The following is a 17067-nucleotide window of genomic DNA, read 5'->3' as shown; positions in this document are numbered from 1 at the left end:
CTACTGTAGTAATCGTGCACGCGCCCGCTGCGAGCACAGTAGTACCTCCACGGCGTACACGTGACACAACCGTTGGCGCCGGCCGTGGCCACGGGCACACGTGTGCGACCATCCGGTAAGTAATTAGCAATTAGTGGTTAATGGCACAAATTAGCCAATTTAGTACAGTAGCTGGTATACAGTATGTAACAGCTACTGTAGCGGGACAGGTGTCCTGGCGTCCCACTGAGGGGTTAAGACCAGGGGCACCTGCCCCGTTCCAGTAAACGGGGGCAGACTCGCCTCCCTTCCCTTTACGGATTTTTGCTAACTCCGTCCGGTTTTACCTCTAAGTCTCAGGCTTCTAACGCGTGACCGGCCGTTCGGATCTGACACCACCGACCGGCTGCGCGTCACCTGCCACGTGAGCCTTCCCTCTTTTCGAGTCCTTCCGTACGGTTCGCTCTCGCGTGGGTTACCCAGCGTCGCGCGCTCCCTTACCTCTAACCCCCCTCGTTCCGAGTGGTCGGGACGAAGGTAGTTATACCACAACCGGGACGGACGAGAAGGAGGGCCTACGGAAACGGCGTGCAGAGGGGAAGGTGGCTGTGATCGGCTTGATCAAGAAGAGGTGGGCAGGCGGGGGATGGGGGAAGCGTATCATAAGGGGAGAAGGGATCGTAGGGCGGTCAAAGGAGGCCGGAGGGGAGGGGAACCAGGAGAGCGGAGGGCGGGAGAGTCGCTGAGAGCGCACGCGACGAAGCAGGGGCAGCGGCAGCAGCAGCAAGGGTGGGGACTTCGGGAGCAGTAACTGCAAAGGTCGGAGCAAGAAGCCGAGCGGGAGGTGCGCAGGCGGCCAAATGGGTGGAGCGGAAGGCGAGGTGGGGGTGCAAGCCCGGGCACGCGAGGCGACGGTTACTTGGGGGCGGCAAGAGCAGCAGCAGGGGCGGAGGCCGGCGACGGAGAGGGCAAGGCCGCCGCAGGGCGGGAGGAAGCGGGGCGAGCCGCACGAGTAGAGGGGCCGGGTGGAGTAGGGCGGGGCGGCGGGTGAGGTGTGATTGCGCGGGCGTGTGCCTAAAGCGTGAGAGCCATAGAATAACGAAAGGGTAGAGGCACGGAAGTGAGAGTGCGGGGATTGAGGAAGCGAAGCGCCTCGCGGCGTAGGCACCAGGCAACGCGGGCGGCGGCGAAAAAGTCGAGAGCAGAAGCGGGGAGAGGGAGGGGGCAGTGTGGGCGGGGGGCCACGGGTTCGCCAGTACGGAGGTTGAGGCAGACGGGAGTGCCAACCGTAGCGACCAGGGTAACGGCCTGGGCAAGGGTGGCGAGCAGGACTGAGGCGAGTGTGGCGAGAGCAGCGCGACCTGCCGCCAGAGTGAGCACGGAGGGGCGGTACGCGTGGCACGACGAGGGGGAAGGGGGCGACGAAGACCGGAGAGAGGACGAGAGCAGTAGCGAAGAGGACGGGGGAGCAGCGGGGCGGGGAACGCCGGCAACGATGGTGGACCAGAGACGAAGGGACGGCGGAGCGGGAGGTGCGGGGCGAGGAGCGGAGAAAGAAGGGATTTGGCTCGGCGCGCGAAGCGCGCACGGAGCCCACTTGTCTACAACTACTAAAAATCGTTGTCTGTGTGTCTGTCTGTATGTCCTTGCGCTCCCGCGTTGCCATTGGCGCACGGGGGCGGCGCCGCGGTGACAAGTGGCGGGGGGCTGCGGGGCGGCCTGGCCGCAGGCCAAGCGGCCACCAAGGACACGTGGTGGCTACGGGATGGGCAGAAATTACGTGGGTCATTTAAAAATTCCGCATGACCCCGCGTTGCCATTGGCGCTACCGTGACAAGTGGCGGCCACGGGCGGGGCCTGGCCGCAGGCCAGGCCGCCACGGGGACACGTGGCGGTGACAAGTGGCGACAAGTGTAACATTTTTAAATTAAAATTACTGTGCGGACTGCGGGGCGGGGCCCCACTACAGTACAGGCTGACAAGTGGCGACAAGTTAAATTTTAAAATTAAAACAACTGTGCGGACTGCCGAGCGCGGCCGCGCTACAGTACACTACAAATTTTAGCCCGGATCCGTTTAAACCGCGCCACGCGGATCTACATTGTGGGCGGAACTGGGGCGGGTACTGCGAGCACGTGACGGCGGTGTGGTAGATGGACGCGTACGACAGGGGGCGGACGCGTGAGACACGGGGCTACCCGAAATACCGGAGGCTCGTGGCGACGTGGGCGGGGCGTTGGTGCGCAGGGGGCTGTGCGTGGGGGGGCCGGAATTCTTCAAGGCGGAGTTGTGCAGCGCGTGGTGCTCCGACTTTGGGGGGCGGATGTGGATGCGCGGCGACGAGGAAGTGCGGGCCGGGGCGGCGACGGGCGGCGATAGGGACGGTGGGCTGCAAGACGATGGTGGGCGGAGGGCGGTTTTGGGTGTGCGGCGATGACGTGGAGGAGATGTGGGCTGGGGCAGCGATGGGGACGGTGGGGGCGCCGAGGCGGGGCGGCATGGATCACTACACTCGCGCGTGCGCGTGGGGGAGCGGAGGGCGCGGGAGCAGACCGGGCCAGAGCTGGACGGCGTGGAGTACTACGAGGGTCTTCAACCGGGCGCGCGTGCCGGGGGGCGGGGGAGGCGGGACGGCGAGCGGGCTTCAACCGGGCGCGCGTGTTGGGGGGCGGGGGAGGCGCGACGGCGAGCGGGCGCTAACTGGGTTGCTCAGAGACGGTGATGGACGTGGTGTGCCGGGTAGCAGTGGAGGCAGGCGTTGACGCCGTGGTGGGCGAGTGCGGCGGGTGGGACGGGCGTGCGCGCGAGATCGCGGACGCGGTGTGCATGCAGCTCCACGCAAAGCGGTTCCAAGCGGCTGCGGAGACTCTGCTGGACCGGCGGGCGGGCGAAGCGCGCAAGGTGGCGAGCTGCGTGGAGCTTCTGCGCAACATGAGCGGGCAGCACGCGGCGAAGAGTGCTGTGCGCAGCGAGATGTGGCGGGCGACGTGCGTGGTGGGTGGCAGTGGCGGGGCGGACGGACGCGGGCGTGGCAGAGACGTTCTGCGGGCTGGTGGGCTGGGTGTGCTTGCGGCGCGGGGACGTGGTAGACGGGTGCGCTTGGGAAGGGGCGGTCGAGGTAGTGGTGGGAGTGGTGGCGCGGAGGGCGGCGGCGCGGGCCGCGCGCATCACGGAGGTGCGAAGAACGGGGAAAGTGGTCGCTGCGAGCCGGGCAGGTGTCGCAGCCGGCGGTGCAGGAGGGCGCGCGCAGGCGGGTGGGTGCCGGGAGCCGCCGCCAGGTAGCAGTGTTAGGCGGATGCAAGCGGCGGCGTGGAGGGCAGCGGCGCTGACCATGTTTGCGGGCTGCAGGGACCGAACCGCGGCCGGGGGGGAAGGGGACACAGGCGGGCGGCGGCGCAGAGGGCGGCGGCGCGGACCGGGCGCGACGCGCAGGGGCGAGTAACGTGTGACAGGACGAGGGGGCAAGGGGCGACAAAGACCGGAGAGAAGACGGGAGAGTTAGCGCAGAGGGAGGGGGAGCAGCGGGGCGGGGAACGACAGCGTGTGCAGAACGAGGAGCGGAGGAGGAAGGGACTTGGCTTGGCGCGCGAAGCGCGCACGGAGCCCACTTGTCAAATTCTAAAGGAACAGTACCGTACTGTTGCGGAGCAGCACGTGGCGACGTGTACAACAGGACTGCGAACCGGAAGGGGGATGCGCGCCCCCATGATAGGGAACCGAAACGCAAGTCTGACGGAAGAGGCGAATGAGGAGGTGTAGTCGACGCCACCGGAGCGTGGCGAAAGGAAAGTGGAGAAAGGGAGGTGTCAGGCGGGGCGGAGGGAGACAGGGACGAAGGAGGGGTAGGCGAGGGAGACAGAGGGAGACAGAGATAGAGAGCTTCTCTTAGGGAGGAGAGAATACTGAACTGGGCCACCCCCGGAGGAGAGTGCAGGGGGAGTACAGTAGACGAAATGAGCCATTGTTATGCATTTCGCAATAAACATTGATAGAAACATCCGACGTTTCCTTGTCTTGTCAAGCCTGGAGCGAAGAGTGCATCTTCTTTCACCGACTTCATGGACTCGAAAGTTTCAATGCTAGAACACTGTCTGAATAGTAGTTGTCTCACACTGGCTGCTTTCTTGTACTGTACCTCTTCGCCTCTTTTCTAATCGAAAGTATATGACATTCACTTCCAGACTTTCATGAACACCTTCTGTGCAGTAAAGCACTATCAATTGCCCTGCATACAAAAGATGTAACTCTTTCTCCCGCAATACATCATTCTGCAAGTATATCCTTATTAACGTAATGGTGTCTTGCAATCCTCTAGACATTTGTGCCTTCGAGGCATATGCTGGACGTGCTAGAAAGATGAAACCCATTTGCCCGGGGCGAAAACAAGAAATCCTTTACAAGATCTGGGATACGTTTTATCCTCATAATTCCCCAAAGAGTTGTTCTCTCATACGCCTGCCAAAGGTACACAGCTTTACTGGGCTCAATTTTTCCTTGCAGCACAGAGATTTTCATGCCGCCCTATCTCATTGCTCAAGTGCGAACATATCTGATTCCATCGAGCCGAAATGGAGTTGACGTAATAGAAAGTATGAAGGGGCAAACAATGCAAGAAGAATCAAACACAAGGATAAAATGTGCCACTGACGCAAAGCTGTGAATGGTAGAACAAAATTTGCATTACTCACAGTGTTTTGCTTCGACCATCGTCGTATTTCATATACATGTCCACATCTTGAAAAATAACTCCTCTAGAAATGTGAAGGGAGTCAAAGTTAAAAAAACGGCGATGTCCGGGTATATGATTGCATACAAACAGCGGAACCGCCCTAATTCTGAACATTCCCTCTCATTTCGTTCTGCACGCATAACAATTCTCTTATCCACATCAGGCGAGGATATCTAGAATGGTAGCGAAACACTTCGAACATGATCGAGCATAATCGCAGTTGGAGTACTGGGTATTTGTATAGCCAGTCTCAAAACCAGAAGGTACGAACATGCAACTACACACCTTTCGCGATGACATCCCGAATGCCTATTGTGAAGCTTTGTAACGTCGATGTGAGGAAAATCGATTGTATTAGTGTGTATGAAGCACTCTGTTTTGGAGCTATTACATATTGCTCAAAATAGGAGTCTCTTACCCTGTTCGTTACGAGAAACGTGGTCGTCTTTATATAGCTCCGGAGCAGATAGAGGCCTCCTTCGTATGATGCAGAACACAAGCCGTAGTGATAATATGATTCGTCTGCCCCTCCGGATGTGACTCTCCAGTGCGGATTGCATCCACCCTGACGTGAATATCTTTTTGAAGACTGTTCAGACTAGCAGTGTATAGTAAACCTCTTCATGCGCCATATACTGACGCAGTTGGCACGGATATATACATATTTCTTAAGCCGGATACACACGCACTGCTTAAGCCATGTACTTGTCTGCTACGTAGGGTGGGGTGTGTAGATGTATGAGCTTATGTTTCTCGTCTTTGCATTTGTTAAGTTGAAGCATTTGTTTCTGCATGTTGCTGTCAAGGAAATGGCCTCTCTACGTAAAGAGCTTCACAAAAGAAAAGATCGAAAGTAAGGAGCGAACCAGGCCTATGCTGCATTCGCTGGAGCTGCCGATGAACTACTTTATAATTTGAACGTTAGTTGCTATTTAATGAAGGGCGTTAAGATTCATGATCCGCTTTTGAAGAATGCGCCTGCTGCACAGCCACCAATAAAAAGTATTACCGTCTATCACAGTGAGATATTACGAGACATGGAGGGTAAGGCTTGCAACGCCATTGGTAACATCAAACAATGTTGATTCTCCGGTCCTCCACAAATTAAGCATTTGGGAGCTCAAGCAATGAGCAAGCCTTGTCAAAATTATACCGGCCGAACGAATCCTCTTCATGCCATACACAGGCAGAGTGCAGTGAAGCCTCCTGACCACCACGTTGGGACAGGACTTAGTGTGTGCAAAATGTTGTCGTTTCCCAATCGGGTTACTCTTCTGGACGCAGTTTTGTTTCTCTAGAGAAGCTCACTCCTGCAGGACAACATTTGGGGATACTCATGGTATGGGTATAAGCTCCCTTTCGCTTAGGCGATTACTGAGACGTCCAAAAGTAATGGTAAGGTCCGACACAAGCGTGCGGAGGAAATTTCTGGTGCCTGTCGCCTTGCTTGCGATGTAATCTTCAATAAATCGAATCACATCGGCAGACAAAATGACATGTGGAGCTCCTTGTATGCTGGTAAACTTAACAGGCACTCCAATGTCAGTGAGGCGGTCTTTACTCAGCCGTCCGTAGCGAAAGTCTACGGCCTCGTCTTCCGTCCCCTGTAAAAGACGAGAAATAGTAGAAAACAAATGTTAGATGATGATGCGAATGTTTGAGGACCGCGGATTCAACAACAACACACAAAAGCGATTTGCATGAGCATAATTGGGACTTACATGAATCATAAGAATTTTGTTTCCCTTGACGTTTTCTGAAACAGGCTCTGGTCCAAATGGGGCGTACGAGTTATGCAAAGGAAGCCATGTCGCAACACCAACGCATCCTCCTAATTTTCTCTTACTTCTCAAAAAAGTGGTCAAAGCCAAGGCACCACCTTGACTGAACCCGACGATGAAAATCCGCTCTGCAGGTACACCAGCCCTAACCTCACCGTCAATTATTCTGTTAATCCTATCGACGCTCTGACGCAAGTCTTTTTCATCTACGTCAGAATTCGTACCCTGTATCCTTCGAATGTCGAACCAGCTTGGAATAGTCGTGTTGAGGTAGGTGACTGGTTTTGTCTCGGCAGAAGGGATGATGAATTTAACGTAGTTGAGGGAGAAGACAGACATGCCAAGGCTCATGATACCCCATTCCTCTCCGGTTCCGCCGAGCCCGTGGATGATGATTGCTGTAGCTAGAGGTCTTTCGTCAAGCAAGGGACGGACGGTGAAGCCCTCTCCGCCGTACCCGTCACCATCGACTGACTGGCGCATGGTGGACTTGATTGTGCGTGGGGCGGAGACGGGCATCGAACCCGCCCGAGCGTTGGTAAAAAAGAGCACCACGACCAAGCATGCACACAAAACGGGAGCAATTCTGAAATTCCCCATTCTCTGTGCGTGTTCTCGAAGCAGCAGCATTCGGCGTTTCTCTCAAATGCTCCTCGCCGGTGGAAATATCGGACGACTCGGAAGGAGCGGTGCAATATGGAAGCAAAGATGTGGGCGTTAGTTGTGCTTTGGAGACCAATGCTGGTTTCCGCCTTTCTCCTACCCTCTTCGGGTGCGCTGTGCGCACACAACAGACCGGGCGGATAAGTTGAGGTAAATGTTTGGAGGCGATGTGACACGGATTGACGTGGGTGGAGGGGTTGCCAGCAAGTCAAATTGCCAACCTTTCTACTGTACCCCTACCGTACATGGGGTCTTGCAAAGCCCCTTTTCTTTTTAAATTAACGGAATGAATGATGCCATTCATTTTGTGGTGTTGCTGAATAAATATTGTACCTGTACTGTACAAACTGTCCACGTCAGTATTTGAATAGTACAGTATACATATAGAGGGCCCTACTCATTAGTGCCGCCCCGTGTAAGACCCCAAAATTGGCACTATTAGGAGACGGCATTAATAGGTGACGTCGTCCCATCTATTTTCATGCATTCGGTAATTAACGTCTGCCTGCTCCGCGTTGGGTCTGTCGTGTTTTGCAGTGAGAAACGCGCGCTTTGCGGACCTCATACGATAGAGCGTCTGAAACTTGACATTCAGTAGCCAAATCTTCCAGCTCTCCAAACAATTCCGCAATCTCAACGACAGAGGGGACAGTCCTTCGCTCTCTCGCGTCCTCTGCGCTCCCATCTTCATCACTTGATTGCGTTGTAGTTGTGTTCGTCACACCCTGAACTGACTCAAAAACGTCCATGGCATCATTAACAAACGCCTCTACCACACTTTCGTCGCACTCAATATTTACCCACCGTTCCACATGAGAAATTCGAGCAGCTTAGCCTCTAGATTTGGGACCCATACGGCCTGAGGGGTCTTCAATTGCAGTGATTCGGGCTTCTTGTTGGCTACGCGGAGTAATTTGGGAGCAGTTGCTCTGATGTTTCGCACGGTGCGCCCTGCGATGCCGAACTGCCGCTCAATTGCTTCGGCACAGTGTCCTTTTTCGAGCAGATCTGCAATGTCTAGCTTCTGCGCTATTGTCAGGCGCTTGCGCGTTGCGTTTTTTATTTCCGGAACCGGATCCATAAGGAGGATAAGCTAAAGTCTGTGAACGCTGTTCGGCGAATGGAATGCCGCTTTCACATGTTTTCACGCGCGACGGACGGACGGACGGCTGCATAACACCTGGACCGTGTAACACGTGGCACTTTTCGTGTTCGTACGTCTGGCCGGCATTAATGGGAGGGTGGCATTAGCAAATGTGGCACTAATGAGAGTCCCCCCTCCCCCCCCTGTAGTTTCATGTGCAGCGCCAGGTGGCCCAGTGAAAACGTGAACTGGGAGATGAAATGCCCAGAAAATGCCTAAACTTCGCTTAAAAGGTTTCATTATTTCGGCAAAATAATCGTGATAACCAGACAGCCCTTCATCAGGTGTACTGCCTTGCCCTGAAATCCTTTCCAGCATTTGGATTCTATCGAAGTCGACCACAAGTGGAGCTTACCCCATTCAAAAGTTCCTTTACGTCAATTAACCCGAGATGAGCGGAATATCAATCTTCCTACGAAAGGCATGGGCGAACGAACCGGTTGTATGCTTTTCGATTGTAATCGGTGCTGTAGGTGAGTGGTTGACATCGATGCTCTTGCTTCAAACTCGTTACAGGTGAAGCAACGCGCAGATGACTGACGAGGATCTCATGCATTTACTCATTTTTGCGCTTTGAATAGGGCTTTCGCTTCCGTGTTTTGTGCCAAAACTATGGGGTAGATACCCGGACAAGATCCAGACCGACGAGCGTTCTGCCATGACAGAGGCGGCACGCCTGCAGGCACTCGAGCGATCTGGTATGCATACCGAGGCTTTGATTCAGTGTGCCACTCTTTACTGAAATTTTAAACGTTGATGCGACTGCAAAAGGAACTCTGACTGGCTATTGTAATGTTACATATCTTCCTCTGGTGCGCTCGCCGGAAACGATAACCTCATTGTCATCAACTCACGTCCTCACCGGTGGTAGGTCTCCTATAAGTCAGTTGATACAAGCCAACTTCGCGGAGATTGCTGTCGGGTCGTCGCAGTGGCTCCAACACCTAGACACATCTCAAAGCTTACGGTAAATTTGTTGCGTGCTTCCTCCGTTAACATCGTTCCCTTAACATAGTGAACAAGACAAGAAAGACGGAAATGATTGAGAACGTCAAAAGTAACACGACTAGTCGCTGAAGTTTTTCGAGATCTTGCTTCTCGAGCATCCGTGCGTTTCGTATTTCTGTGCAATCACCAAAGCAGTTGACATCGCCAAGATACCGTCAGTACATCAGTGCACGAGAGGAAGCTTACTCTGCAATATCCCTACAGCTGAACGCGAAGTATCGCATGCCTTACCCTTCAGCTCTGCTTGGAGTGCAATGGTCTCCTCCAACAATGCCATCAACTCCGGCACAGCCTCTGTCACTCCTCCCATCTCGGTTTCTGTTGCGCTAGCGACACGGCTACAGACGGTCTTCCACTCATCTGATAGCCCCTTGTCTGCGATACTTGTTTCCACGAGAAGGCAGCTATTCAAAGCTGCGGAAAGGCTAGAGCTTTGTGGGGATGTGTGCAGTGCTTGAAGATTAAATCTAGAACTGGATGCAAACAATCGTTTTCGAAGCCCAGACGATAAGTCCATGGGCCTCGTGTGATTCGCCTCGTCAACAACTGCTGTTCTACTGTACAACAATATAACGGCAAGCACCACTATTCGCACAAACGTGTTCACACGTGTAAATGAGCTAAATCATCATCTGCATACTGATGACTACCACGGGAGCATCCTAACTCCGGGTAAAGTGGAACTGTTGCGCTTTCAAATAACTAGCGGGTTCGGTACGTGTCCCCCTCGCCTCTCCCGATTATCTATCATCGCTCTCCAAGAGGGATAAATTCCCCACCTGGACTCCCAAGCCATGGCTGCTGTCACTCCAGTTTGGATCCAGAAACAGGTTTCCTTACGCCAAAAGCCTCGGGGATGTTATCTCATCACCTCCGAGCTTTTATCGGCGATAGGGAACGAGCTCTCTGGCTTAGAAGTGGGGATTTGTCACGTCTTCATAATGCACACATCTGCGGTATGTTTTCACGCAGGTTTGATTTGTAGATAGCCTTTCATCTTTTTGCCTACACGTAATACATGGCAGTCCAGACAGCTAACATTTCCGTCGCGTTGTATTTCACGCAAACTAACGCGGAGACCATGCGTAGAGTTTGTAAGTTGGGATCAAAATCGGAATCCTTTATCAAATACGAAACATGAAGGAAATACCAATATTTTCAACTAACGTTTGCAACGTTGTTCCTAAAACCTGTTGATTCATCTATGTTGTTAACTCCTCACCAGAACAATAAGCGAAAACGCAGATCCTGATGTTTTACACGATATGGAAACACATCTCAACAGAATTGTGCCGGATGTCGGTGACCCGGGGTGCCCAACCATTCGCCATACCGAAGAGGGCCCTGATGACATGGCCAGCCATGTGAAGAGTAGTTTAACCAATACATCAGTTTCCATACCAATAACGAATGGAAAGCTGGCGTTTGGGACTTGGCAAGGGTTGTGGCTTCTCGAGCACCGCTTTCACGGCGGTCCTAGACGGCTGATGGTCACTATTCAAGGAAGTCCGAAGAAATCAAAACCGTAAATCAGACAAATTCATTGAATCGCCATGTCTTGCTGAGTTGATATGGTCTTTTCCGTTGTAAGAATCAAAGCGACCGTCTTGCTTCGCAGCGGCGTGCAACGCGGATAACTTTCAACGCACGACATGTAATCAGTCCGCCTTTTGAATACACGGTTCGCTTGCTACACTGCGGTAGAACACACGCCTTGCATGCTGGTGTTCATCCTCGCTTGGCGGGTCTTCCCTGTCTCTTCCTGATTTTCGGAAACGTTAGTGGCACTTTCAGATAAACAAAGCAGTCGCTCGCATCCCTTTGTTCCGGCTTCCGACGGAGTTTGCACCCTATTTGAATCGCGTGTTTGAGTAGTAGCTTCGAGCTTATCCCAAGAGCTGCCGATAACTGGCCCACATCACCACATTTTCGGAACCCACAGGCAGTCAACCACATAACGATGCCATACTGGACTGCCCGAACAACGTCTTCCTGCGTTTTCTTTCGCACGTGCGGCCGGTCGTCGCTCACAGTAAATCTATCCAAGATACAACTAAGAATCCCTTCATCAACCGCCATTGACTGCATCAACTCCACTCGGGTAGTTCGAAAAATTTTGTCCGTCGTCCCCGTCAATACAATCAAATAGTGAAGATGCATTGCCGCCTGTATTCGTGGTAATCTTGCATCCGCTGTCAGGTCTGCATTTCGGATGATCCTCAAGAGAATAGTCCACACAAGCGGGTGCCATCCGGGATTGTCAATGTTGCCCGTTCCATCTGAGCAAGTCTGCATCATTGCTCGTGCTTCCTGTTCAAGCGCTTGTAACTCTCCGGGTGTGACAAGGCCCTCCAGGGGGTACGCGAGCTCCGGAGTTGTGGCGCTATTATCGTGAGGTGGGGCCAGAGACTCAGTTGTCTGCTGGAAGACATGAACAATCCCTTGTGATGTGTCCTTCTCTAACATTTGCTTCGCAGCTTCCCTTATATTTTCTTGAGTCTTGTCGTCCACGTTATCATCTGTGATACGATTCCTCAAGAACTTTTGTTCTCGGCGCTGAGATTTTCGCCCTCCAAACTTTTCCAACAACTCGGCGCGCTTTTCGGCGTACGTTTGTTCCTCTATGTCTTCGGGAGGAATCTCTGGGTTCTCCGTCAACCTTCGTCCAATGTATGGGCGCAGGGAGTACATTCCGTCGACAGCAACGAGACTAAGGGTATTGTTCATCTTGTTTCGAATCCCAATGAAGTAATCGTGATTCATTTCGTTGAAACCCTTCTTCGCGGTCCATGCCCTGCCGGCGTTCTCTGCAATCATTTCAAAGCTTCCATCCTGCTTTGGCTCACCTTCTCTGTGGACGAGCTTCACCCTTGTTCGCTCTACTTCCTCAGGTGATAAGGACTTTGCAAATGAGATTAAACTCGGATGCGACACATGCCCTTTGGAACTTCCTGCCGATGGCACCGGGAGCACTGACTCAATGCGGACCCGTTTTCCTTGCTGGTTGAGCTCGTTCATGGAATAGTCTTTGCGCTTCGCCGCCATGTTTGAAAGCCCTTAGTGCATGTGCCTTGAAGCTACTCAGAGTCTTAGATGAGCCAAGCTTGTCTTCCCCATCGTGGGGTATGAATGAAGATGGAATGATTGTGTTTGGCACACCGACCGGCGGCCAAGGCGGTGGCGTAGATACCCTTCGGCAGCTGCCAATGATGTTGCGCTTCAGCCCAACGCAATTGTTCTGTTTTACCGCCAGTTCTGTAGTTTTTCAAGAACCCCAAAAAATTCTGGAGAAGTATTCTTGAATGCCTGTGCAATACTGTACTCGATGTTTACGCCAATTGAATTGCTCGAAGGGACACACTATTCTATTCATGGGGTATGAAAACACAGGACATCAGGGAGTTAATGTTAACAGTTGCATTACAGTACAACATACCTTACTGTTAACAGTAAGGTATGCTGTACTGTAATGTAATTCAACATCAAGATACTGTTGTGAAATACAGTGGTGGCAAAAAATATAGCACATGTTGGGTTTGTGTTTGTCCAGCTTGAAGTATTTCTTTGTGCTCGAAAAGGGCCGTAGCACTGCTGGCACAAGCAACGCTGACACCAATCCCGCTGTCCGTTTTGCAAAAGCTTTAATATATTCTGCGTTATGATAGAAAACGTGCAGAACCCCCGGCAAAAAGGATAGTAACACTTGAAGTCAAACCCCCCACAAAGCAGAAACTGTTCGCACGATTCCCGCGAAACTCAACCTATGTAATGCTTATAAAGAGTTGCAAGCTACCGTGTTCAATTCCCAAAGAACTGAGAAGCAGTTTGAACTCCAGCATGGCTCGCAAGAAAAGTCACAGACTTTGAGAAGGGACAAATTTTAGCTCACCATTCAAACTGCTGGTCAGTTGCAGCAATGTCCAGGGAGCTGGACCGTTCTAGGAAGGTAGTACATGCTTTTCTGAAGCAAGGAGCACGGTACGGTACCACGGAAAGTCCGAAAAGACCCCTAAAATTAACTGAATTTTGTGAAAGAAGAGTAATTCGTGCGGCGTCACAAGGAAATTTGAGCTCAGCTGCTATCTTCAAGGCCCTACAAGTCTCAGTCAAAGCCCGTAGGGTCCGCCAATTGCTGCAGAACACCTCGCATCTGTGGTGCAAGCGCCTGCAAAGAACCCCAGCGACGCGATAACGCCATGAAAAACAACGCCTAACATGGTCTATGGAGAAGATGACTTGGACGCGCTCTCAGTGGGAAAGGATCGTGTGGTCCGATGAAAAGGAATTTAATTTGGACGGACCTGACGGGCTGGCGCACGAATGGCATGATTTGCGAAGAGAGAAGCAGTGTTTTTCGAAGCGCCACAGCGTAGAAGGCAGCGTCATGGTTTGGGGTTGTTTTGCAGGCCAGAGAACGTTATCTCTAGTGATACTGAGTGGCAATCATAACGGTATCAAGTATGTCGACACACAACGAGAGCATTTTCTTTCTTTTCCGCACGACATTCCCCTTAATTAGACGTTTATGCAATTGCATATTATATAAGATGAAGCCCCTTGCCACCGGTCTTCGGTGACAAAAGCTTGGGTCAGAGACAATTTTATAAACGTTCTTGACTGGCCTGCGTAGTCTCTGGATCTCAACCCTATCGATAATCTGTGGGGGATACTGGTCAGAAAGGTTTATGCCAATCAACGGCAGTTTGAGGACAGTAACTCTCTCGTGGACTGTATCGTCGCAGCTTGGAACAAGTTATCAACTGAAACGCTGGAATCCTTGGTCAACTCGGCGCAGAAACGATGCATAGACGTCTTACAAGCTAGGTGTAAAAATATAGACTACTAAACGTCAACGGTTTTGTCTCTGCGAGCGTCACAGTTAGCATTCTTTCAAAGTGGTTTTATCATTTTTGCCGGGGGTTCTGCACGTTTTCTATCATAACACAGAATTTATTAAAGCTTTGGCAAAACGGACAGCGGGATTGGTGTCAGCGTCGCTTGTGCCAGCAGTGTTGCCGCCCTTTTCGAACATAAAGAAATACTTCTAGCTGGACATTCACAAACTCAACATGTGCTATATTATTTGCCACCACTGTATATGATGATGTTTAGGTGTAATGAATTGAATGAATGAGTATGAAATGTGGCGATGAGCCGGAATTGCCGCGAGCATAGATTAAGGTGTGCGTATGACAAAACACACACATATACTGAGGAGGCAGACAAAGGGAAGGGAGTGCGACATTGAATCGTGAGGAGGAAGGATCATGGGCAAAGAAGTAACAAATGCATAAGCGAAAGATCGCGGAGGACATAGTGCACGTAGGGGATGTGCAATGACATTGCACTTGTCAGGGAATTACGAAGTGAAACACCGAGGAAGCAGAATTGAGAAAAGAGGCGCAGAACGATGCGAAGAATGGGAGGAAACCCAAAGGGACTTAGGTATTTATACATCTTAGAGGAGAGCTAGTAGGGAGAAAAAAGAGGAGACAAGCGACGGGGAGATTTGAACCGAAGCCAGCTGATGCTGAATATTTGCCACACGCACCACATTGTAGCACGCCGTAGTTTGAAGGGAACAAACACATTCCTGAAACAATATGTCTCACGGAAAACCCACAACTGTACAGAGTGGGTGCAGCCAGGAATTGCCTCTCCACCACTCTATCAAAAAGTGGTGGACGTTCGAAAATTATATATTTACCACTCTACAATACTGCAAGTAGCCACAGTATCCCATAGCCATGGGGCTATCTCCATTCCCCAACGCCACACGACGCGCCAGCTTTGCTTTGCAATTGAGAGGCATACTTGTTTGTTGGGATAAAGGGGTTAACACAGGATACTGTGGTGAAAGTTGTTGAGTCGGGGAGAGTGTGAGAATGAAAAGGGGTAGCTAAGGCTTTCCCACTCTGCCAGAAGTGACGGGAAGTGGCGGCAATACGGGAAATTGGAGACCCACAATTGTGGGGGGTAGAGAGGTATGATAGGGGAACACTTTTTGAGAAAGTAGGGTGGCAAAGGGGGGGTGTGAGAGGGGGAGGGGCAAGGGGAAGGAAGAGTGGGGAGTGGATATGATAAGTGCTTCAAGTACGTACAGCGCGAGAACGTCACACGGAGTAACGCAGGCTTCCGTAGAAAGTCACACTGAAACTTAACTACTGCCTGGGATGGGAGGTGGAACGAGCAGGATCAGGAATCGGTGCAGGATGTGAAACGATGACGAGACCTCCGGTGATCCATTTCACCCCGATTCGTAGCGCAGGGATAGCGGTGTAACAAGGCGCAAGTTGAAATTTGCTAAAAATGAGCTGCTTTTTCAACTTACAGAAACCGCCAAAACGCTTACTGTAGTCGGTTGGAAACAATTGCATGCAGGATGTAGACACTAAAATAATTTTGAAGTTGATCATAACAAATCCAGAAGACCTACATTAATCCTGTTTCAAATTACGATCACTTGTGAGTCCAGCACTTCAAAGTAGAAGTCGTTCCTGACGTTCCCGCCCTGTCCGTCAATTTTTCTCCGAATTGATGGCCTTAAAGCACTGGTGGACGACCCCTTCAACGCAAGCCGCCAAGCCCTTCAAATAATTGACAATTTAGAGGTAATTTGATGGTCTCAAGCACCGTTGTTTCACGCATCACATTTCGGCCTGGATTCAGAGCCTGATTATGAGACATTTTATCTTGTCACTCCACAAGGTGCAATAGAGCTCATCAATTCCGTTCAGAATTGCTGACATATTCTCAGAATTGATGGGCTATGATAAGCCCATTTGCTCATGGTTGACGGCTCTCACGAATGCCAAATGGTCGCTTTAGAAGCTCGAAACTGCTTCTCTGACTAAGTGCTTGAGCTTCGGTCTCTTCACAACTCTAGCTGCAACTTTTTTAATCTTTCGCGTAAAGCTAAAAAGAGACGTTCTGATGAGGAGAGGAATACCTGTCCAATGGGAGCCGAACTGTTCTCTTCTATGTACAAACTTCACTTGATATGTATAATCAGTACGCTGGCAACACGTCAAATGCCGTAACTTCTCAGCAAATGTCAAATTTGTATTTTGTTAGTGTGGGTCTTAATTGTACTGTTTAGAAGGACTATCGATGACTACTACCTCAGGCTTTGACATGGTGCAATGACATGTTTATCTCTTTCGCAAATGGTAGTAGATGTCAGGTTACTCTTCTATTTAGAGGCTTTCCATTGCTAGCAATCGGACTAACGCATTTCTTCCTGAATGAGTCAATACTGGTATAACATTCTCAGCACATGTTAAGGGTGCTTACTTTGGCTTCTGCGCGAATAAATGAAAGTTGGGAGTGTAGTCGTTTGACTCTCTGTTTATTCAGTGTTGAGTCCACTTAAATGCTGGCTCAGAAGGTCTTGAAATGCTTTACCTCATCGTGATACACATGCAAAGATGTTACAAAAGGAAGAACACTATAAAGGGCAACTGTAAAAAGGAGTATCCATAAAGGGATGTTATCCAAAATGGCACGCAGGTGCCGCACATACCCTTCGAAACCCCATTAAAGTATTCAATGGGGGGCTTATTACACGTCATATTGTTCTGTGTAGTGTAGTATTGAAACATGTTGCTTAGAAGGACTTTCGATGTGCATTACCTGGGGAATTGGCATGGTCCAATGGCATGATTATCTACTTTGCGGATGCTAACCATTTTTGAGATACAAGTTGGATTCGCATGGAAATGCCTTATTGCCGACATTTCCGACAATGACAATGAAAGTATAGA

The 17067-nt window shown here is 51.2% G+C and overlaps 4 protein-coding genes; 2 read left to right on the top strand and 2 right to left on the bottom strand.

Annotated features, from left to right (window-relative positions):
- Window positions 1-5555: 5555 nt before the first annotated feature.
- CHC_T00009177001 (Acyl-protein thioesterase 2) lies at window positions 5556-7717 on the bottom strand. XM_005719172.1 is given in 4 exon segments: window positions 5556-6042; window positions 6043-6312; window positions 6430-7090; window positions 7638-7717. 3 exon segments carry the CDS (start codon window positions 7715-7717, stop codon window positions 6043-6045), a joined length of 1011 nt encoding a protein of 336 aa, XP_005719229.1. The 3' UTR covers window positions 5556-6042.
- Window positions 7718-8623: 906 nt separating this feature from the next.
- On the top strand, window positions 8624-9982 carry CHC_T00006606001 (hypothetical protein). XM_005719171.1 is given in 5 exon segments: window positions 8624-8687; window positions 8688-8769; window positions 8878-8994; window positions 9168-9178; window positions 9179-9982. 3 exon segments carry the CDS (start codon window positions 8688-8690, stop codon window positions 9176-9178), a joined length of 210 nt encoding a protein of 69 aa, XP_005719228.1. The 5' UTR covers window positions 8624-8687; the 3' UTR covers window positions 9179-9982.
- A 65-nt stretch (window positions 9983-10047) lies between these two features.
- CHC_T00006605001 (hypothetical protein) lies at window positions 10048-10833 on the top strand. XM_005719170.1 is given in 3 exon segments: window positions 10048-10160; window positions 10161-10264; window positions 10530-10833. 2 exon segments carry the CDS (start codon window positions 10161-10163, stop codon window positions 10831-10833), a joined length of 408 nt encoding a protein of 135 aa, XP_005719227.1. The 5' UTR covers window positions 10048-10160.
- A 1-nt stretch (window position 10834) lies between these two features.
- On the bottom strand, window positions 10835-12677 carry CHC_T00006604001 (hypothetical protein). Its single transcript, XM_005719169.1, has 3 exons — window positions 12578-12677; window positions 11082-12360; window positions 10835-10880 (listed from the first exon to the last, which is right to left on the bottom strand). Exons 1-3 carry the CDS (start codon window positions 12675-12677, stop codon window positions 10835-10837), a joined length of 1425 nt encoding a protein of 474 aa, XP_005719226.1.
- Window positions 12678-17067: the final 4390 nt, after the last annotated feature.

The sequence above is a fragment of the Chondrus crispus genome, genomic scaffold (assembly GCF_000350225.1).
Source record: "Chondrus crispus Stackhouse genomic scaffold, scaffold_47, whole genome shotgun sequence".
NCBI lineage: Eukaryota > Rhodophyta > Florideophyceae > Gigartinales > Gigartinaceae > Chondrus > Chondrus crispus.
The sequence above is the reverse complement of the archived record's forward strand: the minus strand, read 5'-3'. Positions and strand labels throughout refer to the sequence as shown.

Excerpts from the sequence above, each read along its gene's own strand:
- CHC_T00006605001 (XM_005719170.1), top strand. The coding sequence starts at position 10,161 with ATGTTATCTCATCACCTCCGAGCTTTTATCGGCGATAGGGAACGAGCT. Across the intron at positions 10,265-10,529 it reads AATGCACACATCTGCGGTAT|AACAATAAGCGAAAACGCAG; the intron begins GTTTTCACGCAG and ends ACTCCTCACCAG.
- CHC_T00009177001 (XM_005719172.1), bottom strand. The coding sequence starts at position 7,717 with ATGAGGTCCGCAAAGCGCGCGTTTCTCACTGCAAAACACGACAGACCC. Across the intron at positions 7,091-7,637 it reads GCAGACGTTAATTACCGAAT|AATGGGGAATTTCAGAATTG; the intron begins GCATGAAAATAG and ends ACACGCACAGAG. Across the intron at positions 6,313-6,429 it reads ACAAAATTCTTATGATTCAT|GGGACGGAAGACGAGGCCGT; the intron begins GTAAGTCCCAAT and ends CGTCTTTTACAG.
- CHC_T00006604001 (XM_005719169.1), bottom strand. The coding sequence starts at position 12,677 with ATGAATAGAATAGTGTGTCCCTTCGAGCAATTCAATTGGCGTAAACAT. Across the intron at positions 12,361-12,577 it reads CTTCTCCAGAATTTTTTGGG|GGCTTTCAAACATGGCGGCG; the intron begins GTTCTTGAAAAA and ends ACATGCACTAAG. Across the intron at positions 10,881-11,081 it reads TATCTGAAAGTGCCACTAAC|ACCATATCAACTCAGCAAGA; the intron begins GTTTCCGAAAAT and ends ACAACGGAAAAG.
- CHC_T00006606001 (XM_005719171.1), top strand. The coding sequence starts at position 8,688 with ATGAGCGGAATATCAATCTTCCTACGAAAGGCATGGGCGAACGAACCG. Across the intron at positions 8,770-8,877 it reads GATTGTAATCGGTGCTGTAG|GGCTTTCGCTTCCGTGTTTT; the intron begins GTGAGTGGTTGA and ends CGCTTTGAATAG.